At 42.7% G+C, this 26,164-nt stretch overlaps 1 protein-coding gene across 1 annotated transcript in view; it reads left to right on the forward strand.

The window, feature by feature from the left end:
• AFF3 (AF4/FMR2 family member 3) overlaps positions 1 to 26,164 on the forward strand; it is a 525,087-nt gene that overhangs the window by 430,708 nt on the left and 68,215 nt on the right. The window contains exons 10-11 of the mRNA XM_030570361.1: positions 7,390 to 7,419; position 8,413. Coding sequence (XP_030426221.1) covers positions 7,390 to 7,419; position 8,413 — 31 coding nt within the window. The remainder of the gene's footprint in view (positions 1 to 7,389; positions 7,420 to 8,412; positions 8,414 to 26,164) is intronic.

A 26,164-nucleotide genomic window follows, 5' to 3' on the forward strand; every position in this document is an offset into this window, starting at 1 on the left:
ACTGAAGCCCTGTCTGTTAGTATGTTGCTTCTCACACTGTAGAGTTCCCCACATAGGCTGTTTATCAAAGGAGCGACTCAGCTGGCTGACAGCCAGAAGGAATGCAGTATGGCAGCTCTGGTGGCAGCCTAGGGAAGTCTTGACTCCCTCTGCGCTGCAAGTTGGTCTGGATCCCATCAGAAAGCCAGGGCACTGTGGTTGTAGGTTGCACAAGACACAAAGGAGGACCATGCGTTCAGGACCAGTCAGTGACAAATTTTCAGCTTTAGAAATATTTTCACTTTGGCTACATTTTTCAAGACCATCCTGCAAGGAAAAGAGCCAGAGTCATCTTTCTCATAAATGAAAGCAGATATCAGCCTTGCCATTGATGCAGAATCATGGTTATCCCGCAGCTGCAAGCTCCACAGGCTCTACAGGGCAGTCAAGGGTGACTGTTGGTATATTTTAGGGTAGAAAATATCTAGAACAAGTGTATCCTAGCCCCTCTAATTATAACATGCAATAAGAGAAATTGCATAAATTGTATCTTGTTTTTCGGCATTACCTGCTGCAGCCATTCTGTTTCACATTAAAGAAAAAGGAATTTAAAGGCACGAGAGCTTTGTAAAGGTTTGGAGTGAATAGTCAGAATGGGGATTTCTGGAAATCTGGGGTTCAAATTCACTTCTTTTCACTTGGGAGCTAAATTTGTTGGTATCAGTTGAATTCCAAGTGAATATCTTTTCACGTCCCAAAACTTTAACATGATTTGCCACATCTTGGTCATTGTCGTTCTTTGTTTAGGAACATCCCATGATAGGACTTTTAGGCAGGGGTTGTAAGTCACAACTGAGGGACATGGCAAAGTTACATAAGAAGATGGAAGAGAGCTGGCCTAAAGAATTCTAGCTATTGGGTCACACAATCAGCTTTTCACCTTGAGGAGTATTAAGATTATCCTAGCATTCAGGAAATGAGGCTCAGTGGGGGAAGGGGAAGGAGAAAGTGGTCTTCTCTCCCAGAAAATGTTAGCAGTTTCCTAGCAGCTGTAGTTTATGTTTCATGCCATACCACAGCCAAACATACGCCCATACCCACTGGTCCACTCCTCTCCCTTCTCAAAAGTGGTCCTAGTGACATTTGAGGAGGTGAGGGAGAATGAAAGTTCTAATTAAGAGAAATAATTGCACTTATAAAATATCTTAAAAATTTATATGCTAAAAGAGAGAAAATTCATTCTTTTAACCTTTTATGTATTCCCTCCAGCTGCCAGTTTCTTTTCACTATAGTTTGCAATGAATTTATGTGTGGATAATTACTGTGTATACGTGTGGTGCGTTGATATGCTCTTCTGTATATTAGTAAAGAAGAGACAGGCATGGTTGCTTTCTGGCAATGTGAAGAATATGCAAAGTGCTACTTGGAAGTAGAGTGTCTATGTGTGTAGCATATGAAATGCCTCAGCATATGATTAACCCCACTGAGTATGTAGTAAATAGTAGATAACTGTGATCAAAAAAGTATTCGTGTGATTTATCAAGCTGAGCAACTGTGCATTTTGCAGTGAAACAGGAGGTCAATCCTGAAATCTAGGGCAAGCAGAGCTATAGGAAATTGCAGGGACTAAGAAGTTAATCATACCCTTGGACTGCCTCCATCTGTTTTTGAAAGACAGATTCAGTACAGCTAGCAAGGATGCTTCACTGCACCAGATCAGGAATTAATTTTTTCAGTGAATCTTCAAATATCATTTGCAGTAACATGGGCTTATAAAAATGTAATTTAATTTCATGGAAGTAAATCATATAGGACAAGAAGTGTGGGGTTTTTTAAATGCGTGTGTCTAAAAAGGAGAAGCAGCAAAAACAGGAAGAAAAGAGACATTAACAGTATGAAACTCAGAGGGTATAAATGGTCTTGTGGTTAAATTGTGCATGTAATCGTCTTTGAAAAATCAGCTTGCAACTGAGGGAAACTTACATTTTTATGACCTTTTGAGGTATATTTTTCAGTAACCTATCTGCCCATCTTGCATCAGCTTGGGTCAAAGGGGCATTTACTTAAAGTATTGTTGAACTGCTGCTTTGAACGATGACTCCCATGTATGAGGACTAAATGGTTATCTATGGCCAACTGGGTTATTAATGAAGAGAAAATTTAATTCTGTCATTTCTTTATCAGTTTTGACATTTCTCAGTGTAGTTCATTGTACCTTAATATTACACTCCCTTTGGACAATGACATTCCCTCTGGGCACTGAACATGTTATAAAAGAAAGGGGATTTTCACTTTAATAATGGCTCCAGTAAATGAAATTACTCCTCCCATTGGAAGGGGTAGGGGGCATAATTAATTAATGATATTAAGCTGTTCTTTGGGATGACCTCAGCAGAGAGCTAAATGCATAGAGAAGCTGTGTATTATGAATTATATGTTGTGCTATTTTTAGTGTTGGCATGAAAATGAAATGTTATGGAGACATTATTTACCTATTTGTGGCAGCTTGGAGAAAGGCTGAGGTTTGTAGAGTACTAATAGCATGAAATCAGAAGCCATGCAATTCACCTGAACATCCCACTTTGACTACCACCAGTTTTTTAATTTTTAAGTGAAATTTCAAACTTGAGTGCCTAAATAAGTACCCTTATTTTCAGACATGAAGTAACTCTAATAGGAAGTCAGTAGTGCTGAAGTATGAATTCAGGTGCCTAACTTCAGTCACACAAGTTTACAAAATTCAGACTTGGTGTTTGTGACACGTCATAATGACAGCACTGGAGATCCGTAGAACAGGTATAGCATGCATAGCAGAAGTTCAAATTTCTTTTCTGTGGACCAGCTCTCCACAAGACAGATAGAGGGATATGGTTCACCCTGCCCACTCACACCCAAACACCAGTCCACACACTATACTACAGTTAGGCAAGAATTAGCCAGTCAGATCAGGTATACAGGTACCATCGAGCTTTTCTGATTACGCACTCACTCCACTCCATTTTTTTTCCTTTTGAGACAGTTAGAAGCCTTCTCTGAACTTCTGGTTCACCCGTTGGTTTCATTAATTTTTATTTGTTTTGTCATTAGGCCATTTGGCTGCTGAGCCTTTTTTATTTTACTTTTGAGAATGGCATTTTCTCCATTGTTCTTATTTTTGTTCTGTCTGTCTGCTGCTGCTACTGTTGCAACAATGGAGGAGGAGGAGAAGCTAGAAACTCTCCATGGCTGGAGGAGAGAAGTATAATGCAGGTGGAGGTCACCTCCATTAGAGGTTTGTGGCTAGACTGAATGCAGCCCAAGAACTCCTATCCTATGATGGCAGCTTCTTGCTGCCCAAACAGGAGTATGTGCATCAGCCAGCTGTTTACTTTTAGCTGCCATCCTAGATGATTCTTTAGCAATGCTCCAGAGGAGGAGCAGAACTGTAGCCAGTTTCTTTGCAGGCAGCAGGAGGTGAGTAGGCACAAGGAAAGACAGACCTTGGTCCCTAGGGTTATTGCATGGTTGAATCAGGCCTACTGCATTTATTTTAGGTGACATGGGCCCTATTCTGATACATTCCTCGCCCCCAGTGAAATTTCAGCACTGAAGATGCCCCACCTCTCTAAGTCCAGACACCCTCTCCATTTTCTCACAGCTGTTTTGCTTTGGAACAGGCTACAGGAAATGCTTCACTCTTTTCCACCCTCTCTTGTCCCATCTGTACTGTAGGCTCTGACTTAAAGGAGGATCATGTTGATTTGCCATTAGGGCAGGGACTGTCTTTCTAGGTGTTTCAACAGCCATCCCCTTATACCTCTGATCCCCATGGCTGCTGTCTCTGTACACATAATAATAATTAATAATATGCCTCAGAAATGTATCCACCTTCTCCTGAAGGCTATCTGAGGATCACTAATAATAACTGGAATTACCTGGTCAAGTATGTAGTTGATACCTTCTGGGGATATTTAGAACATTTGAGAGGGGATAAGTCTCTCTTTGAACGCACTTCAGATAAGAAACTGATATTTGCTTGCTGGAAAGTCTCATTCTCCAAATCCCTCCAGGAAGATAGACTCCCCTAGGAATAGCCTTATAGCCTCATGCACTGAATCTTCCACCATCCCCCCTGGAAGCAAACAGTTTGTTTACAGACACTCAATAAAAAGTGGAAAGAAGACTCGATTTGTCCACCGGCATCAGCCATTAATGCCTCTTATATTTTTAGGGTGGCTAGCAGTAGCCCAGACAGTCAATTATATATGCCACACATATCCTGGGGCCACTATTATAGGATGGTCTTGCTACAGTCCAACAAGATTGTGTCAGTCATGCTCTCTAAGAAGTCACATACATTTTTTATCTGGGGAAACATGCAGATAACACTTCAAATAATATCTTGAAGGGTTTCATTAAATGTATGGCTATCCAGGTCCATGACTAAAAAAGCATTGATGGGTAAGAGATTTCTGAGACTAGATAAAGCTCATAGCTAGGCCTTTCTCTGGTTCACAATTCTTGGGTGCCCTAAATGTTGCTCTCATGGGACAAAGCGGTTTTCCCCTCCCCTCCCTTTTGGACGGCCCAGGTAGGAGTCTAAGAATAAATCCTCTCAATCTGTTTTGTCCATTCAAAATTCTCTGGTCAGGATTTGAACATTCAAATCTAAAATTGGGAAATAGTCACTTCCACAAGCCCTTTGATTCTTCCAAACCATTGCCCAAAACCAGTAAGGCTGTGGGAAAAAATATTGCTGCAGACAGATTCCAACTCCAACTCTTCCTTCTCTGTTACCCTGCTAGAAGGGAGACTTCTCTTCCTGCCAGCATGATGCCATGTTACTGAGGATCATTGAATGCTGGCAATCATATGACAGGGTTATCTCACAGAGTTTTCAGTTCCTCCTCTCCATGTGGTTATTTTCTTCATCTCCCACCTTCAGTAAAAAGGACTCACTTCCTCCAAATGTTGCCTCAAAATATGGCTCTTGGGACAGTGTTCCAGTTTAAAGAATGAAGATATCGTTTGTACCAAGAGGAACTTCCAAAGTAAGAGCCTGGCGCTGCATTCCTTACACACCCAAAACTCTCACTCAAGTCCACAGTAGTTTTGGGAGTGCGTGGAATGCAAGATCAGGCCATAGGTTGGAGCTGGTTAAAGAAGGAACACACTGTCACCAGGCACTTGAAAGGTCTGTTGTGCAGACATCGGGAGGAAGATATATGTTTATATACTTTGAAGCCAGCATTCATAATCAGTTTTGTGTGCAAAACTTCGGGTTTATCCAGTTAGAGTACATCAGTGGGAAGCATTTTTTCATGGAAATGTGGAATATAAACAGAAAAACTGGCAGGGTTTTGGTTTAGTTTGACTGCGTGGGGGGGAGAGGGGTTATATAAAATCAAAGCTTAAATCATTAATTTTAAATGTTTTGAATTGTAGCTCATAGATTACCCTGAGCAGTGTGCACTAGTAACATTTCTTACTTTACAGTAATTTGAACTCCATATGAAAGTTAAGGGACCCAGATTCTCAGCTGGTATACACTGAAGTAGCTCCACTGATTACGGTGGAGAGTTTTCATCAGCTGAGAATCTGACTCCAGAAGGTTTGCAACATTTCCAGTTTTTAAAAAGCACATTGCTGAATGTATTCAGACGATTGTACAAGTGAACATTTAAAGTTAAAGTATTAAATGTGCAATTTTGTCCTCTGTCATTAATAATGAGGCACTGCACTACAGTCAAAGCTGTTCTCAGTGTTCCCTAGAACAGAGGTCTCTCCTTTTCTTGTGCAGTTGGAATGTTAGTGAGATTCACTTGAGATAGTTACTGAGCATAAAAGGCACTCTGCTTTATTTATAGAGTTGCTTGGAAATTCTCCAGGGGAATGGTTTGCCATCAGAGAATGCAGATTTGATGAAATTGGAATCTTTCACAGAGACAGTTTAATTTCAGCTAAGTCTGATGGAACCCAGGCAGGGCTACAATGGAACCCTGCCTCTCTGGCAAATTTTGAATCCTGCCTAATTCTGTGCCAGCTCCTCGGTAGCTCACCTGGTGGGTTACTGATGAATACAGGCTCCCAGATCTTCAGCTACCTGCCTGATGTGTGATGAGAAGTGAAGACCATGGAAGCCCTGGGAGCTTCCAAGCTCTGATGGTCCCGGCTCAGCAGGCTTCCAGACTCCTGGCTCCCTGTCAGCTTGCCAGGAGGAATTTTATTTTACAATTATCAAAACAAACAGTTTATATGTTCCAAAATGAATTTTTTGTAGTCTATTTCACAGAAAATTTCAAAATTTGTGGTTTTCTTTCCAAATTGGAATGAAACCAAATTTTAAAATTCTGAAATCCTCAGCAAAACAGAATTACTGTTCTCCTCTATTTATTCATAGTGGGGCCTCCTAATGCTGCAGTCAGTGGGTATGCCAGAGTCTGTTATCTATCTAACAGAACTGGAAGGGACCCTGAAAGTCTAGCCCCCTGCCTTCACTAGCAAGACCAAGAACTGATTTTGCCCCAGATCCCTAAGTGGCCCCCTCAAGGGCTGAACTCACAACCCTGGGTTTAGCAGGCCAATGCACAACCACCCCTTCGCTTTCTTGCGCTGTTCACACAGGTGTAAAAATTAGATCTAGTTTGAAACGTGATGTAAAGAGTCAGTTCAGCAATTATTTATGTTTTTGCAACCTGAAAAGAATATGGGTTTGAAATGTAGTAATAAAAAGAAGTAAATAGAAATTATTTTGATTACTTTTTCCCCTTGGTGTATAATTTAAACTATATGATCTATATATACTAAATTCTGCTGTCTTTGAATACTAATATATCTTTACTTTTCATATTAATATATCTTCTGTATCTGAATGCTGTAAGGACTTGAAGGGTCTATTCTACTCTTGATACATGCATATAGCCTCTGTTCATACTTATGGAACTCTGTCTCTCGTACACACACAAAGTGAAGAATAGACCCCTCTGTGGGAAACACCTCAGCCAAATAATTCAGAAAACTGCACTCCCTTATTATGTATTGATACAGTGGAGTATAACTGTTCAAAATGAGTAAATAGTCTATCAAGAAAAATCTTTTTTTTTAAATCCCCTGGTTCTGATTTACACAATAGATCAAAATGATTCCAGAAAAGTCATTGAGTCCTGCCAAGTAAATCACACTCTTCCTAATTACCTTTTCAGACACTTTACTGTGCTTTTATGAGTGTGTGAACTGACCCTTCCCTTATATAGTAGACATTGCAAGTTCTGCATTGTTTAAAAACTAAGAGATTACTTCCAACAGTGACAAGGCTGGCTGTTGTGTACGGCCCTCCTGGGACACCTTTGTTAAACACTCTCTGTACTACTGGATTGTCTCCTTGTCCTTACCCTCTTTCTTTCCCTGCCCTTCTGTGCATTTTAGAATGAGGAGGGGAGCAGGAGAAACAGATCTTCCACAGTAGCTGGCTTCCCTATGGATCCCCATGTTTTTGGCTCTCCAACCCTCACCTTACTGCTTTTCCCTCTTGTTCTTCCTATTCAGTGTCACTTCCATGCCTCCCCCTCCTGAGATGTTTGGCTCTCTGATATGTCCCTCACCAGGGCCGGCTCCAGGCGCCAACTGAGCAAGCTCGTGCTTGGGGCGACAGATTCCAAGGGGCAGCATTCCACCCAATCCTTTTTTTTTCTTTTTTTGCTTCTCCCCTTCGGCCGCCCCGCAGGTTTTTTTCTTTTTTCATTTTGGTTCGCTGCTCTGGCCGGCCGCCCTGTAGGGGGCAGCAGCGCAGAGGAGGGGAGTTCCCTGCTGGAAGCAGGGCCAGGTCTGTAGCAAGCCAGGCAGGGCAGCCTGCGTCCTTCCCTGCCCACCAACTGGAGCGGCGCAGAGCCCTCCTGGCAGGCGGTGTGGCGAGCGCCCCGCTGAAGGAAGCCCTGGCTGCCCCCCTTTTCTCTCTCCCCCCCACTGCCCAGGGCACATCTGCAGGACTGGAAGTCCCCCTGCACCCGCGCTCTGTCCCCCCCACAGGTTTTGGGTTTTTTCCCCCTTTGCCGCTCTAGCCGCCCCGCAGGTTTGTTTGTTCCCCCCTACACACTCCTCTGGCCGCCCCACGGGTTTGTTTGTTTCCCTCCACACACACCCCTTACGCTGCTCCGGCCGGCCCGCAGGTGCTTTTTGCTTGGGGCGGCAAAAAAGCTAGAGCCGGCCCTGTCCCTCACTGTTTTTTCTCTTTCTGCTCCCCTAATCAGTCATCTCCCTGCTCCTCAGTATCCTTCTGGAGCCCTCCTCCCTGACATGCTCTGCCAATGACCTGCTCCACCAACTGCCCAGACCCGGCTCTCCTGTGTGTGCAGTGGGAGGCATGTTATCTTGGCTCATGGAGTAAAATTAAACTCTTTTGGAGCCTAGTCAACTCACCACCTGCTGCTGAAAGGTTAATGTGTCCTGCACAGTGAGAGTGAATTGACCTCTTGTTTTTTTCTCCCCCTTTAATGATTTTGTGTGAAGCTGGCCATTCTCCAAGTGTATGACTCATAGCATTGGCTAGAACCGGCTGTAGTGCAACCAGACTTCCCTCCATAGCTCTGCTAATGCTTCTCAGCCTGACCTGCTACCTACCCCGTTGGCAGCATTGTGCTCCTTCTGGGCAGCGGCTCACTGTTGTGCTGGATGGTGTGGCGCTTTTTATGATGTGAACAAGTGTCATCTCATTTGCCAGGTGACATCAGCAGAAATTAATCTAGGTAAACAGCGGTGGATTAACCCACCCTGCCACCTACCCTGTTTACTGAAATGACCTTTGACTTCAGACCATTAAGGTGCCCACAGGACAATCAATCAGACATGACAATTAGTAGGAATTGTTTATATTCTGTAAATCCTCTGTTCTGCTCCCCTGACTATTCACTGCTGACCCGCCCTCATAATCCCTTCAAATAGTTATTTATTGAAGTAACTTCCTTTAATGTCGTGAAGTCCCTTGTCTGAAGTCTTACAGGTTTGATATTGAACAATGACACCATGTGGATTTAAACTGGGTTTGTAAATATTTGATTCTTCAGTGTTATTCGTCTGAAAATAGACACCAGGACTGTTCTAGCTTTGGCCGGGCTAGAATAGTTACCTGAAGGAAGAAGAGAAATCTTGGGAAATTACCAGCCTCTTTTTAAAGTTCTTTTTAAAGTTCTCAGACAAAAAGCCTTTTGCCCTAAAACTTTGCCCTGAATAGAGTTCCAGTCATGACCTACTGTAAATCCCATAGGACCATTTTAACCCTCACAGAGCTCTGGTTAAATGGCATTGTACCAGGCCAAACCTCCAGGGCATCAGGATGGTGTTGCAGTTTTTCTCTTTCAAGCTTGTATATTATCTTCATAACATATTGCCAGTGTTCACAGGACTAAATGAGATTGTGCCCTTTCCTTTAATGTACTCAATGCTCTTTAGTTCACAGTCTGTGAGGTCAACAGGAAAACATGGAAAGAAATCTCCACCGAATGTCAACCTTTACTGGTTTTCTTGTCCATTACTTATTTCTTATTCAGTTCTTCTCACTTAATGAATGGGGCTTTTTCCTCTATTCTAAACTTTAGCTAAAAGCATTATTAAAATAATGCTCAGCACCTGAGCAATTTTGTAGGCCCTGCTAGGATCCTAGTGCTCTGATATCAGAGACAGAAAACTCATTTTACTTATTTGAAACTTTATTGGTGCAGATTTCTCACTTGAACAATTTTGTGTTCCCATGCTGCTTGCAGAAGGAGGTCCAATAGACAGAAGAGAGGTGCTTCTGGGGAGTTTTGTAGAAGAGTCACAAATATTGATCTTATAAGTAGAGCTGGTCAGAAATTTTCAACAAAACAGGGTTTCATCAGAAAATGCTGATTTGTCAAACCCAAATTGTTTCACAAAATATCTGTGTTGACAGACATGAGTTGAATCAGAGGAAGAGTTCTGATGGAAACAGTTTCCTCAAGAGCATGTTGTGTTTCAGACACACCATGTGTCAAGGTTTCCAAAACAGTATTTTTTTCCCTGAATTTCCATTTCGTGAGAAAGTTTGAAAAAAATTATTTTGGTCCAAATTGAATGAAAAACCAAATTTCAGAATGTTGACATTTCCCATGAACTGGAAGTCCGAAGTTTCAGTCAGCTGTCACTGTAAGATATCCATCCCAGAAGAACCACACGAGTGGCTCTCCCAGCTCTCAGGATCACCCTCAGCATTCGTCTACCTCCTGCTGCTGGAGGGAATCTGGGCACTGCTCTTTGATTTAAATTACAGAGGAAAAAAGATTTAAGTCAGTTTTGCAAATGCAAAAAAATAGTTCAAGAGGTTAGCAAAACCCCAAACTCTTCTGGGATTGCCCATGCCTAACTGAAACAGGGTTGTGCTGTGATCTTTAGGTCAACCATGGTTTTTAAATCATTAACTGTATTAGCATTGCATAGACTCATAGACTCATAGACTCTAGGACTGGAAGGGACCTCGAGAGGTCATCGAGTCCAGTCCCCTGCCCTCATGGCAGGACCAAATACTGTCTAGACCATCCCTAATAGACATTTATCTAACCTACTCTTAAATATCTCCAGCGATGGAGATTTCACAACTTCCCTAGGCAATCTATTCCAGTGTTTAACTACCCTGACAGTTAGGAACTTTTTCCTAATGTCCAACCTAAATCTCCCTTGCTGCAGTTTAAGCCCATTGCTTCTTGTTCTATCATTGGAGGCTAAGGTGAACAAGTTTTCTCCCTCCTCCTGATGACACCCTTTTAGATACCTGAAAACTGCTATCAGGTCCCCTCTCAGTCTTCTCTTTTCCAAACTAAACAAACCCAATTCCTTCAGCCTTCCTTCATAGGTCATGTTCTCAAGACCTTTAATCATTCTTGTTGCTCTTCTCTGGACCCTCTCCAATTTCTCCACATCTTTCTTGAAATGCGGTGCCCAGAACTGGACACAATACTCCAGTTGAGGCCTAACCAGCGCAGAGTAAAGCGGAAGAATGACTTCTCGTGTCTTGTTTACAACACACCTGTTAATGCATCCCAGAATCATGTTTGGTTTTTTTTGCAACAGTATCACACTGTTCACTCATATTAAGCTTGTGGTCCACTATGACCCCTAGATCTCTTTCTGCCATACTCCTTCCTAGACAGTCTCTTCCCATTCTGTATGTGTGAAACTGATTGTTCCTTCCTAAGTGGAGCACTTTGCATTTATCTTTATTGAACTTCATCCTGTTTACCTCAGACCATTTCTCCAATTTGTCCAGATCATTTTGAATTTTGACCCTGTCCTCCAGAGCAGTTGCAATCCCTCCCAGTTTGGTATCGTCCGCAAACTTAATAAGCGTACTTTCTATGCCAACATCTAAATCGTTGATGAAGATATTGAACATCAAGCATCTGCTTGAACCATTCTTTAATTTGAACCCAAGACTGACTATATTTGCAAACAGTTTTTAAAATACTTTTTTCTGTATTTTTGAAGTGAATTTAGTATTGATGACAGTTGTCAGGTTGGCAGTTCTGGAGACTGAAGTCCTGTTTATCCTGTCATGTCTTTTATTGTGAGGAAAGGGTAAATGCCCAGTTGCTATAGAATTTATTCTGTAATGCTGTGTGCTTCCTGTGTAGAAGCTATGCATATTTCATATCCCTGCAGCCAGAGGGCAAGTCCTTAACGAGGACTTTAGTCCCCATCATCTTGTTGTTCGTATTTAAACAGAAGCCAACAAGAATTTAAAAGTGCACTAGTGCTGCTTAGTGCCTTAGCATTTGATCTGGTTAGCTAAGCTGAGCCAAATCCACATTATTTTATTATAAAGCTAAGGTGGAATTCTGTTCTAAGGCCCACACTGAAGCTTGAACTCTGATATTCTGTTCTACCTATATGCGCACATCTCCACTGTTAATGAGAGCAAAATATTAGAGCAGTCAGTCTGCCTCAGCAGAATTTTGGCCTTATGGTAGAAATTCTGGTATCAAACTGCTTTAGAGAAGAAGCAAATATGCCCATGCAATGTATCCATTTGTGTACAGTAATTTATTTAAATACATACAGTAGAATCTCAGAGTTCCAAACACATCGGGAATGGAGGTTGTTCATAACTCTGCAACGTTCATAATTCCGAACAAAACACTATGGTTCTTTCAAAAAGTTTACAGCTGAATATTGATTTAATATGGCTTTGAAACTTTACTATTCAGAAGAAAAATGCTCCTTTTCCTTTATTTTTTGAGTAGTTTGCATTTAACACAGTACTGTACTGTACAGTATTTGCCCTTTTTTCCCCCTCATCTCTACTTCTGCCTGATGGCGTACTTCACGTTCCAAATGAGGTGTGTGGTTGACTGGTCAGTTCATAACTCTGGTATTCGTAACTCTGAAGCCTGGTCTACACTAGTTGTTATTTCGGAACTAGCTGAGTTAATTCGAAAAAAAAATGATTCCGTCCACATGACTAAACAGGCTTTTTCAATTTAAAGGGCTCTTTAAATCGATTTCTGTACTCCAGCTCAGCAAGTGGAGTAGCGCTTAAATCGAGATCGCAATCCTGGGTTAAAGGTATTGTGGATGCAATTCAGTGTTACTGGCCTCCTGGAGCTATCTCAGAATGCTCCCTTGTGACCGCTCTGGACGACACTCTCAACTCTGATGCAATAGCAGGAAAAGCCCCAGGAACTTTTGAATTTCATTTCCTGTTTGGTCACCATCAGCACCAGTGACCGTCAGCGCAGTCCACTGTCACAGGCTACCATGCAGAGTCCATCATCACAAGAGATTATGTAGTCCTGGATTTGCAGACGAGCTCCAGCATGGTCCAGACGGGAGGTACTGGATCTCATCGTGTGTTGGGGAGACGAGTCTGTTATGGCAGAACTATGTTCCAAAAAAAGGAACGCAAATACATACACTGAAGTCTCCAGGGCCATGACGGAAAGAGGCTACTCCAGGAACATAGAGCAGTGTCATACAAAAATCAAGTAGCTCAGGCAAGCATACCAAAAAGCCAGGAAAGCAAATGGGCACTCTAGGTCACAGCCCCATACATTCCGCTTCTACTGTGAGCTCCATGCAATTATGGAGAGTGATGCCACCACTACCCCCACCACTGTCTGTGGACACCTGCAAGGGGGGAGTTGCATGGAGCGAGGAGGAAGAGTCATTGGAGGAGGAGGACAGTGCACAGGTGGCAAGTAGGGAATCCGTTTTCCCCCCTAGCCAGGAACTATGCTTAACACTGGAGCCAATAGCCTCCCACCACTCCCAATGCGGGCTCCTGGACCATGACCCCGGAGAAGGTACTTCTGGTGAGTAAGAGCCTGATCGGAGACATGTGGTGGGGGGCGGGGATGCGTACAGTTTAAAGGGCTCATCCCTGCTCAGAGCCTCATTGGAGCCACGCGGTGGGTGCAGGGATGTGGGGTGTTGTGTGTTGTGTGAAGTGATCATCCCAGACAGCCCGCAGGCCCGCCTTTATGGCAAACTCACCAGGCACTCCTTGCTATGAGAAAGGGGTCCCAGCAGTTTGAAAACATTGAAATGAATGTAGAAGAAGCAGAACCCCACGTGCCCCTAGGCTGCCTGCAAGCTGAATTCTGTCGCCTGGCTGTGTGTGATGGCTTACTCATACCAAAGCGTCCCCTTTGTTCTCTGAAATGTGTATTTTAAAATACTACCCTCCCTTTTTCTCCTCCCGCAGGTGCAAATGTTTCAACATGGCCCTTATCTACTCTGTCCTAGAGGCTGGTCCAGATTAGAAGAGGGAAAAAACAAACTCGGGAAAACATATTTGCAGAGTGCATGCAGTCATCCCGCACCGATAGGGCCCAGTTGAATGCGTGGAGGCAAACAACTGTGGAATCCCATAAAGCATTACAGGAACATGAACAGAGGAGGGACGTGCGTGATGAGACCAGGCAGGACGCTATGGTCAAGCTCATGGGGGGAGCAAACTGACATGCTCCGCTGTATGGTGGATCTAATGCGGGAAAGGCAGCAAGACCACAGACTGCTGCTGCAGCCCCTGTATAACCGCCCTCCCTCCTCCCCAAGTTCCATAGCCTCCTCACCCAAGCACCCAATAACACAACGGGGGAGGCTGCGGGGACCCACACACTCAACCCCAGAGGATCGCCCACGCAGCAGAAAGCTGACATATGTAAAATTTTGATTTGGTTTCTGGACTTGTCCTTCCTTACTCCTCCACTCCCCAACCCAATCCCCCCTGCAAGTCTGCCTTCTGATTTCTCTCAATGTGTTGTGCAACAAATAATAAAGAACAGTTTTAAAACAATTTAGACTTTATTTCCTTTCATATATATATGGGGTGGGTAACTTCAAGAGAAACATACACAACTGTCACACCGTACCCTGGCCAGTCGTGAAACTGGCTTTCAAAGCTTCCCTGATGCGCAGCACACCCTGCTGCGCTCTTCTAATCGCCCTGTTGTCTGGCTGTGCGAAATTGGCTACCAGGTGAGTTGCCTCAATCTCTCACCCCACCATAAACATCTCCCCCTTACTCTCACAGAGATTGTGAAGCACACAACAAACAGCAATTACAATTGGAATACAGGCAAGTCACATCTCAGGGGCATTTAACATGTGCAAATTCAGCTTTGCGCGGTTGGCAAAAACGGGAAAAAAAAGAAAACTAACAATGTAAAAACTGCATCTATAGTGCGGGCAATTCCACCCGCCATTCAACTCAATGAGTGTTTCACTATATATGGTTTTTGCTTTACGCACTAACTGCGGAACGGAACCTCTGTGTAAAATGAGACTTTCCTGTAGTGGTTGTGCTGAGATCTAACCGAGTCAGTAAACTGCGCCAGAGCGCTTTCAAATGTCCAAAAGCACATTCTACCACCATTCTGCACTCCCTCAGCCTATAGTTGAACTGCTCCTTACTACTGTCCAGGGTGCCTGTGTATGGCTTCATGAGCCATGGCATTAAGGGGTAGGCTGGGTCCCCAAGGATAACTATAGGCATTTCAACATCCCCAACAGTAATTTTCTGGTCTGGGAAGTAAGTCCCTTCCTGCAGCTGTTCAAACAGACCAGAGTTCCTGAAGATGTGATGCACCTTTCCCGGCCATCCCACATTGATGTCGGTGAAACGTCCCTTGTGATCCATCAGTACTTGCAGCAGCATTGAAAAGTACCCCTTGCCGTTTATGTACCGACTGCCCCGGTGTGCCAGGGGCAAGATAGGTATATGCGTTCTGTCTATCGCCCCGCCGCAGTTAGGGAACCCCAGCATATTAAAGCTATCCACAATGGTCTGCACATTTCCCAGAGTCACTACTCTTGATAGCAACTGGTCAGTGATTGCATTGGCTACTTGCAGCACAGCAGCCTCCACAGTAGATTTGCCCACTCCAAACTGATTCCCAACTGACTGGTAGCTGTCGGACGTTGCAAGCTTACACCGTGCTGTGGCCACTTGCTTCTCAACTGTGAGGGCTGCTCTCATTTTGGTGTCTTTGTGCTTCAGGGCAGGGGACAGCAAGTCACACAGTTCCATGAAAGTGGCCCTATGCATGCGAAAGTTTTGCAGTCACTGGGAATCATCCCAGACCTGCAACACTATGCAGTCCCACCAGTCTGTGCTTGTTTTCCCGGCCCCAAATCAGCGTTCCATGGCATGAACCAGGCCCAATGCCACCATGATCTCCCAATCGCCACATGCCATGCTTCTAGGAATGACTGTGTCCAGGTCCTCATCAGTATAGCAATTGCGTTGTCATTGCTTCCTCGCCCGGTTTTGCAGGTACCGCACATAGTGCTGGATAATGCGTGAGGTATTTACAATGGTCAAAACTGCAGCGGAGATCTGAATGGGCTCCATGCTTGCCACGCTATGGCGCCTGCATGTATAATCCTGGAAAAAGGACGCGAAACGAGCTGTTCGGTTCAAGATGGCCAATAAAAGGTGGTAAATGGTTGTCTTCTGTAGTTTTCACAGCGTCGGGAAGCTCGTTAGAGCTGCAAAAGCGGGAGAGCAGAGTTTGCGACAGAAACATGAGCAGAGTTTGCGGCGGAAACGGTGTGGCTCTGTTCATGATGGCCAAAAAACGGCAGGGAATTGTTGCCTTCTGTAGCTTTCATGGGAGCCCAGGACAGACAACGTGGAAAAAGCAGCGGAAGCTATGCAGCTCTGTTCATGGTGGCCGAAAAAAGGCAGGAAATGGTTAGATGAAAGAGTAGATAGAAAGACAAGAGGACATGCGAGGTGGATTCATAGTACCAGGAGAAAGGCGGTGCACTATGCTGCACAGTCTGCTGGTAGTATGGCATCTGCCATAGCTTTCATGGAGGGAGGAACGAGTGATGGCATACATCCAGAAACACCCGCGAGAATGTTTTTGCCACATCATGCACTGGGAGCTTAACTCACAATTCCAATGGACGTCAGAGACTGTGGGAATTGTAGGATAGCTACAACAGTGCACCGCTCCAACATTCGATGCTAGCCTCGGTACTGTGGATTTACTCCGCTGAATTCACGTGGTTTAGTGGGGACACACAACACCGAATGTATAAAATCGCTTCCGAAAATTCAAATAAAATAAGTAAGTTTGAATTAATTTTGTACTGTAAACATACCCAAGGTTCTACTGTAGCAGCAAATCCTGTCCACACACTACTGTCTGTAGTTGTGGAGGGACCTGAGCACAGTGAAAGCAGTGTCTTTCCGGTACACTGGGTGGAAAAAGGAAGATCTTACAGATGCATCCCACACTCCCTGTCCACATCAAAGTTGAGCTCTGTGAAGGCATCATGTGCCCCATTTACAGGCATTCAACTGAGGGAGGAGTTTGGGAAGGGCTGGTTATTTCACAACTGCATGATCCCACTAGCAATCTTTTCAGTGCAGGGCAACAGTCAAGAGGCGGCATTAGCTGTGGTGGAGTATGCAGCTTGTACACCCAACACATGAAGAGAGATGAGGAGGAATGTGAATTCTGAAAGAGTGAAAGAGAAGATGTAATTCTTTTTATCTGTGAAAATCTGAGCAGGCTTTATTAAGCCCACCACCGTTATCCAAACCTATACCATTGCCTCAAATAATATATTTCATTATATTGTCAAACAGTGATAGGCTGCAGTTTGGTTGAGCCAAAGCTTAGCTAGTTTTGATATTTAAGACATTTCATAAAATGCACACTCCACACCTGTGCTGGGAAACAGTTACCCAAAATAGTGTCACTTTTCTTGTTTAAACGTTATACTTGGCTGACATGACATTTGCAAATTACTAACGGCATGTTTCCAATGCTGCGATGTAAACAGTTTTTGTTTAGTTAGGAAGTGATTGCCTAAGAGCTTCTAAAAGGCAATATTTTAATCTTGGGTTTTTTTTAGTTTAATCATTTACTAAGGTAATATTTTAAAAGATCTTTACTTTAATCTTGCTGTTGTCATTTTTCTTTTAGTGTACGGTCCGTTGTTTTTCTTCTCATAAAATCAGTTTTCATACTCTGCAAATTTAGTTGCTGCATTTCTTTAATAGCAGATCTGTACTTAAATACAATTAGTTCTACTTGTCATTTGGTCTGGAATCATATCATCTAATGTTGGAGAACACAGAATAAGTTTGCAAAGTTTTAGTTCATGAGATCATCCATCAATTTGTAAACTGCAGATGCTGTCTGTCTAACTTCATTTCCCTACCTTAAATATTTATGATATTGTTTCTTTAAAATCCATGACAACAAAAACCAAAATGATCTCAAATAATCCAGAGAATATGGAATTGTTTTGGATAGGAAAGTAACAAATTGCTGTGACTCTTTAAACATGGAAGTCTACCACAGAAACCCCAGCAGCCTCTTTGACAGGCTGCTCTAAAATCTTTCATTTGCTTTGAAGTTGTTTGTTATTTATACCCCCTTTGAGGTTTGCAGACTAAGGAAATCATCTATTTTAATACTGCGAAACCTCCTTGTGGCCACCAGTGATAGGAATTCCTGTCCTGTTTCCTGTGCCTCACTGACAGGCCAATGAGAGCCTTTTAAAAACTTTTATAGCTGCTAGTGATCAATGGCATGATATCACCTACTGTTAACAAATGTCTTTCAGACTACTACTCATCTCATTCATGGGATTACATGGTTAGTGAGACTCTCTTTTATGTTCTCTCTTGATAGTGATGTTATTTCATTATATTAATAATTCAAAGTGATTGGTTACATAATTACTATTATAATACAAGAGCAATGACTGAAATGTTATATTTAATTCAAAATTATTTTAATTACTAGGGGTATCCACCGATTTTTAAATTTTGTTCTGCCAAGTCTCCTGCCATGATGCTATCGCTTCTTGGTAATTGCAGCTCTCTCAGCCCAGCTAACAAACGGAAAATTAAAACAGTGTCTCAGGCAGGCAGGAAAAGAAAATATATGTTCCTGGGTGAAAGCTGCTCACCTCCTAATTACCCTGCAATTGCTAGATTTAAAATCTAATTTATGAGCCTGGGCAGAATAGCTACATTAGTTCATTATTTCATTATGATCTTTCATTCCTGATGTCAGGAATGCAGTTCTCAGCGTGACTGTGTTAGCAGCTGCTGTAGGCAGTGCTGCTGTAAGGCACTCACGTTGGAGAGAAGCTTTGAAAAAGTTCAGACCAGTCTCCAAACAATAACATTTTATAGGAGTGAGATGAAACCATAAAATCAAAAATTGATGGCCTGTTACAGATACTTCAATATTCTGACCAAAATGGAAACCAAACACAGAAATGTCTGGAACAAAAAGCAGTTTCGCTGTTTGCTGCTGTAATATCTCACATGCTTTATATAGCATACCAAACACCACAATTCATCACATAAGCTGTTACATTTGACATCAAAGCACTCCAATAAAGATTGCATTAGGCTGGTTGATGTACTTGTAGAAATTGTGCACAAGAGGTTGGCAACATAGGTCTTTAGCCTAGCTACCTCAAGGGTGGCAAACACATGTAGAGAGGGCCAAATTCCATTTTTAATTGTGGTGTAAAAATGTAGAAGTACATATACTCCACAATCCACTGAGGGTCTCCCACTGGCATCAGTAGATTTTTTGCACTGTGCTCAAAAGTAGACTGTGGCCTTCATGTAGTAACTAAACTATTAGTATTCATATATGTATTTTGTTTTCAGTACTTGATTACTGTATTCAGTATCACTCAGTGAAAAATTATGCTCATATTTACAACCACTACTATTGCTGTCATTTGTTTCTCTTCCTTCTCCATCCTTTTTTTTTTAATTTCTCTCCCTCTTCCCTGTGTATATCTCCTGTCCCATCTCTTCTCTGCATATCATTACCTGCAACAACTTCCTGTTCCTCTCCCTCCACTTACAGGCTTCATTCCTAACTCCTTCCCCATTCCACGGCTCAAATAAGCAATTGAATAATTAATGCTTAAATTTAAAGTGCCATTAGGTTTTCAAGTCAAAAACCCAATGAGATTCATGGGAGATGGGGAAGTTCACACATCTCATTGCCTCAGACTGTCAGCAGATTCTGGCCGACAACACTGTATCAGTTTATACTTGCTCATTTTTGAAGGCTATTTTTGCAGCTATGAGGGCTAGGAAACTTAGTTTCTTTTTTTTTTTTAAAGGTAGATGCTGCAGATTCTGAATATGCCTTGTGGGTCATACAAACACAGCATGTGGGCTTGATGTTTGACACCTGTGAGCTAGACTGAAAACCTGAGACCCATTAACACGTCAGGGTCTTTCTTAATCACAGTGTAGGACCATAGGAAGTGTTCCCTCCACCCATGAAAAGGTTGTTAATTGTATTATTTAGAGTTTTTTGACTTTTACTGTATTTCTTGTTATCTGGGTATCTACTACTCTTTGAAAGAGCCAGTGTATATGTTCTCACAGTTGGGCAGCCGGCTTCCCTCCATCTTAGCAGCAGCAGTAGATATAGGCTTCAATGCCTTTAATAGCCTCTCTGTGAATCCTGCTGCTAAATTTAAATTGTGTTTGATATGGGAATATACACTACATTGCACTGCATGTCCGATAGCATGCAAGACATTACCAAAGCAGTAACTAGGAGGATGCTGTTTGAGGTACTGGGCCTGTGATAAGAGTTCCAGAAAGCCAAAGATGCCTTTGTGATTGTTAAATTGCATGGGGAAGAGGCCAGCAACTTCTTGTGGACATTGTGAGGGAGAAGCATCTTTGTTGGACTACCCTCCCCCTGTCCATTGCTCTCAGGGAGAGGCAGGGAAAACAAACTTCCCAAAACCTGAAAAAGGTTAGCCTGAAGAACAGACTAAGTAAGATACACGTGAGTTCCTAGTATTATAAGAAACTTAAGAATATGCCTGGCTGTTAAGGAACAGCAAAGCATATGAGACACAGGATCACTTACTCAAGGATATGTCTAGTACTGGGGCAACTACACTAAAACACAGCATGGTTTAAGACTAAAATGTTTATTAAAATGTCATACAGTTCTAGTGCTATTTTCCTTCTTTTGGGTAGCACCTTTCCTAAAAACAAAGGATTGATAACTTGCTGTGTGAGGCTCCAGTCAGGGAGCCACTGTGTCCAGACACATCAGTATCACTCTGGATTAATAAAGTAAATAAAGTTATACTCATCACTTTGTAGCTTATTTCTCCCTCCCCACTCATTCTGTATATGTATGAACAAATCTTCCACACTGTTTTCTATGGACAACATATAAAAAGTGATTCAATTCGCATTTGGACCTTACTTTATTCTTTGAAATATGAAGTGTCATTGTTTCTTATTATAGATTTAATCTATTTATATTTATCACAGTAAATCATTGCTGGTTATTGTTCTCCGTTATAATGAGGCCAGCTTTAGGCACCATGACTGTGGAGGTACGGCTAGGGCTATAGTTGAGGGTTACCATGTATTCTGAAATATTACTTCTGGCATCAGAATGTGATGATGCTGTATCACAATGGGCTGGATTTCAATCCTGTCACTCAGTATTACATTACTCCATAGGTACTTCCATTAAAGTTGTGGAGTGAGCTACTAAACCGAAATAAAAGTGTCAGAATCTAGCCCTGTGGAATTTGGATTTGGGATCTTCCCCAAGTGTCAGGCCCCTGAAATCCTAAAACCAACCCGCATACAAATATTCCTCAACTGCATTTTATGAACATTTCTTCCTGTATTGCTTTTTGACTTTCTTGGGGTGTGAGATGCAAATGAACGCTCACATGCAGCTCTTTTGCACATGGCAGAAAAATGGCTTGTGCTTACTCAAATAGGGAAAATATTTGAAGAACCTTTTAAGGGCTGCAGGCAATTTCAAAATGATTAGCTTTTAACCTCCTCTTCACTGCTGTTCTGGGCTTTATTAGTTGCTCTCTTTGGCTGTTCCCCAGTCTGTCTAATACCTTCTGTGGTGATAGACAACTATGTATTTGTCTGAGCATTTATAATTTTTTGCAACATCTGAGAGAGAGCCTTTTGATCCAGTGCAGGCTCACAAAATACATAATGGTGTTCTGCATAGGAAATGATGTACCCGGGCAAGTAGTAGAACTTAGAACCTCTTTTTATAGTTCTTTATGCAGAGCAAAGCTACTTACATTAAGCTCCCTCTCAAGAGCTACTGTAAATTTCAAGCGACAGAGAGTCCTGTGGCACCTTATAGACTAACACACGTATTGGAGCCTAAGCTTTCGTGGAAGAATACCCGCTTGTGTCTGATGAAGTGGGTATTCACCCACGAAAGGTTATGCTCCAGTACGTCTGTTAGTCTATAAGGTGCCACAGGACTCTTTGTTGCTTTTTACAGATCCAGACTAACAGGCTACACTTCTGATACTTGTAAATTTCAAGACAGCATATAGACTAGAGCAGACAGGCTAAGTCCTTTGGGAGCCAACAGAACATGGCTTGAGTTAAAGAGTAACACAAAAGCTGGCAGCAGCAATACTAAGAATCAGTAAAACCTGAAAAAGTTCATCACGTATTTAAATGTATTACACCCACTCAAACAGCTGTTACAGTAGTTAGTAGTTTTATCTGCACAAATTCATCTGTATCTGGACTTTCAGAGCATAGAGACTGACCTTGCCGGACAGAGCCATTTGCACAGCCCTGTTGATTTAAAAGCCAAAGGCTGAATTGTTGTAGTGTGACACATTGCAACACAGTGTTTGGAAGTGATAAGAAATTCGTTATTTTAGATTGTCAAACATGGGGTTGGGCTTGTTAATAATACTCTGACACAAGTTGCCAGTGTGCTAAAGCAAAAAGAGTGTGAAGGATGCCTCTGGTTGCAGTCCAGTGATTGTGCAGTAATGTTGAACATAGCTGTTAAAAAAAAGTCACACGGAAGCAAAAATTGCCCATTTCCTGGTTAGCATCACATCCATATTAACTATTTTGGGAAGGGAGTTTGATAGGCAAGATAACACCCTGGCAAATTGCCTAGAATGTGAGACAACCCCCCTGACAGGACATTTGGAAGGACAGCAAAATACAGTTGATAGGATTCTGAGTGATAAGTGCAAAACTGACCTCAAATTCTTGCACCTGATTTTTTCCCAATTGAGGCTAATCATTGAGAGTGAGTCCCTACTATTAGTACAGCTTGAATAGAGCCCTGTATTTGACATTAACACTTATACAACAAAATAAATTATACAGAAGTTTTTAAGACAGTGGGAAAGTGATTTTTTATTAGCAAGTGAGTATCATAAATCACTTCAGTGAAAAGGACTCCTGAGGTCTACTCTCTTTAAGTGTTTCTTATGTTTTTTTTCTGACAATATAAACTTCCGACTACTACAGACTTTTCATATACCTAGTCATACAGTTCCCACTGCTTATATGTAAAACAAGCCCCGCCCCCTTCCATTTAATCAAGTAGCTCAACTGAATAAGGAATATCCAGGAGTTCTATTTTCTTTTGTCAGATACAGGTTATAGCTTCAATAGGTCCATAAGAACAATACTCCATTCTAATCTTTTTCCTGAATAGCAGTTTATTTCCCCAAATGCATTCATTTATATAACTGGCCTCACACCTTAAGCAGAAGTATAAAACACAACCATTCCGAACAGCTGAAATGGTGCTTTCCTCACTTTCAAACTCTTGAACTGGATTAGAGATCCCCGCATCTTACCAAGCAGGTCTACACTAGAAGTGCGACACTCGTGCAGCTGCACCGATGTAGCTGTGCCTCTGTAGTGCATCTGGTGAAGAGGTGAGAAGTGGCAGCTATGTCAGCGGGAGGTAAGAGGTGGTAGCTGTGTCAGTGAGAGAGCGTCTCCTGCCACCATAGCACCAGTGTGGACAACACTTAGGTCGCTGTAACTTGCATTGCTCCAAGGGTGTCTTTTTCACACCCCTGAGCAACATAAGTTATATCAACTTAAGCGATAGTATAGATCTGCAAGAGTCTATTGTACAGTATAGTCTAGTGATGATTCTTCAATGTAATGCTCTCAAGGTATGTGAAATGCTGATTACAAAGTTTCAGTGTATCCACATGAGCAGCAGTCCGTCTCTCAGTTTTGCAATCTCATCTTAACTCTACTGCAGTCTCTCTGGCATGACCAGCTCTCTGGATCCTGCGACCTTCATTATTTCTCTGGTTCCCATGCTGTCTTTCCCAGATTTCATGCCTGCTGCGTCCACTTCCTACTGTCACTGTTCCTCCCACCACATGCTCTTACTGCTTGTAAATTCCTATGCTGAAATTACACTTGCTCAGGTTGATAGCTAGGGGCTGTCCTAGTCTAGCTCATCCCCTTGTTTCATAAAATGCCCTGAGCAAAACCTTCTGTCATCATTTGTCATCATTTACTGGCATCTAGTTCATATACCACTTGGCCCTTTTTCCTGGTGATTTGATCTTTCAGTTCAGAATTCAGGCTCCCTAGCTATCTAGTCTGTATCTCTATCTCAGTGTTTCTCAAACTGGGGTCGCTGCTTGTGCAGGGAAAGCCCCTGGCAGACTGGGCCAGTTTGTTTACCTGCCCTGTCCGCAGGTCCAGCTGATCACGGCTCCCACTGGCCGCGGTTCTCTGCTCCAGGCCAATGGGAGCTGCTGGAAGCGATGTGGGCCAAGTGACTTACTGGCTGCTGCTTCCAGCAGCTCCCATTGGCCTGCAGCAGTGAATCGTGGCCCGTGGGAGCCGTGATCGGCTGGACTTGCGGACGGGGCAGGTAAACAAACTGGCCTGGCCTGCCAGGGGCTTTCCCTACGGAAGTGGCGATCCCAGTTTGAGAACATTGCTCTACCTACAGTTTTGTACCACATTTATCATCATGGTACAGTATCTTCCATAGTGGCCAATCCTAACAGGATCTGACCACTAGACAGTGTTATTGCTATTCCTTAATCTGCCACGGCCCTGCCTGACTAAACAGTGTTCTTTTTAGCAATGTTCTCCGATCCTTCCCAGACGATATATCTCCTGCTATAGGAATCAGTCCAGTTTGTTTGCTCACAAAGCCAGGTTGCTGTTGTCTTCAGACAACACCCTGCAGCTCATTCCTAGTGACTCGTTCATGCTCTCTCTCTCTTATCTCTTTTAGAAAATTACAGTTCTCCATTCCCCTAACTGGTGTAAGGCCTTCCTTTCTGCCCTACTGTAGTTCCTTTATTTCTTCCTTGTCTTAGGGGGAAGAGACCTCACTTCCCCTTCTCTTCCCCTGCGGTCCCAGATGTAAAGAATATTCTTTAAAGCAATGTCTCCCTAACAGGACTCTAAACTTCGGAATTTTCCTCTAGGTGGAAGGACTTGGATCTCTATTACTGTTCTTCATTTTTTCTGCTGACCAAGAGGAATCCATGTTGAGCTCCACAACCTCTTATTCATAGCTGAGCCATTTCTTCTATCTCTGACTGAGCAGCCAAGTCACCCAAGTTACATGAGTGTCTTTTAGCCTGGTGGGGGAATAGATACCTTGACTCCACTCATGTTTACTTTCTTCTGTGAGCCTTAGTAGTCTGATCTCAGATGGACAGATGAACTTATAAACTCCAGGAGGTGGGGGGTAATTGCATGGAGGATGGCACATGCAGCACCTCATTCTAGTGAGACTAGAATCTCCTTAAAGGGTACAATCTTGCTGCCCTCATTAGGCAGGAGGTGGAGGTTGAGGAACACATGGAATGTGGAGTCTGTAAGCAGCAAACTCCCAGAACTTCTTTTTTCTTTTCTTTTTTTTTTTTTTTACTACAAGGACTCCAAGAGCTGTGGAAAAGTGCCCAAAGCTTTGATACTGTCTGATATGAAAAATATAACTGATCACTACTGCGAACACTAGACACGTTACATCTACAAGTGCTCATGAGTGGGATGGTCTTTTGCCCCCGTGGCATGGTGGACCTAGGTTTCTCACCCACTGCCCAGGAGATACTGGGAGGGGGAAAAATCGGTTACACTCTGGCTCTCACATGCAGTAAAATTTTTAAAGCTGTATAGCAAATTAATTGATTAACTGACCCTCTCCACTCTCTCTCCCCTTTGCCCATAGAACATGAAAAAACACAATGGTCATTGTATGTAGTCCAACCCACCTTGCCAGCTCTGTGGGTGCCAACCAGCATAAAGCTGAACAGGTTTAAACAAAAATGACAGAGTAATATAAAGCTTGAAAATACTTTAAAATACTATCAATGTATGATGGGATACAAAGAAAATTCTTTTTCAATCCTGAGACCTTGTGAGGAGGCCACACAAGTGATGAGCAACAAGGCTGATCTCAGCCAGGACGTCCCTTCTTGTCTGCTTGCTGGAGAAGGAAAAAAGAGCACTTTGAGTGATGATGCCACTGCAGTCTGCTTGGTTTGATAGCACATTAGTCACAATGAAAGAGGATCCTCACATAAAGCACATCAAAGATTTGGGGAGTATATCCTAGCTACAGTATTAGATCTCAGATTCAAAGGCACCATGCCTGCTTTCCTCCCAGCATGTGAGGTTGGGCTAGATCACTACTGAAGATTCTCAAATATAAGGTTCCTAACTGTGTACAAGAGCAGATTAATGAGGAGGAAAAAGAAAAGACAGTCTGTGGGGAATAGATGAAGGAGAAATAACAAAAGCCATCAAAATCCTCAAGTCATAGGGAGCCGATATGCAGTACTATGTTATTTTTGGTTGAGTTTTCTTCACAACTTCTTTCACATGTAACCCACTCTCCTTCACCCTCACAAAAATCTTTTTTGGAAATGG

Source organism: Gopherus evgoodei, chromosome 1 (assembly GCF_007399415.2).
Source record: "Gopherus evgoodei ecotype Sinaloan lineage chromosome 1, rGopEvg1_v1.p, whole genome shotgun sequence".
Classification (NCBI taxonomy): Eukaryota; Metazoa; Chordata; order Testudines; family Testudinidae; genus Gopherus; species Gopherus evgoodei.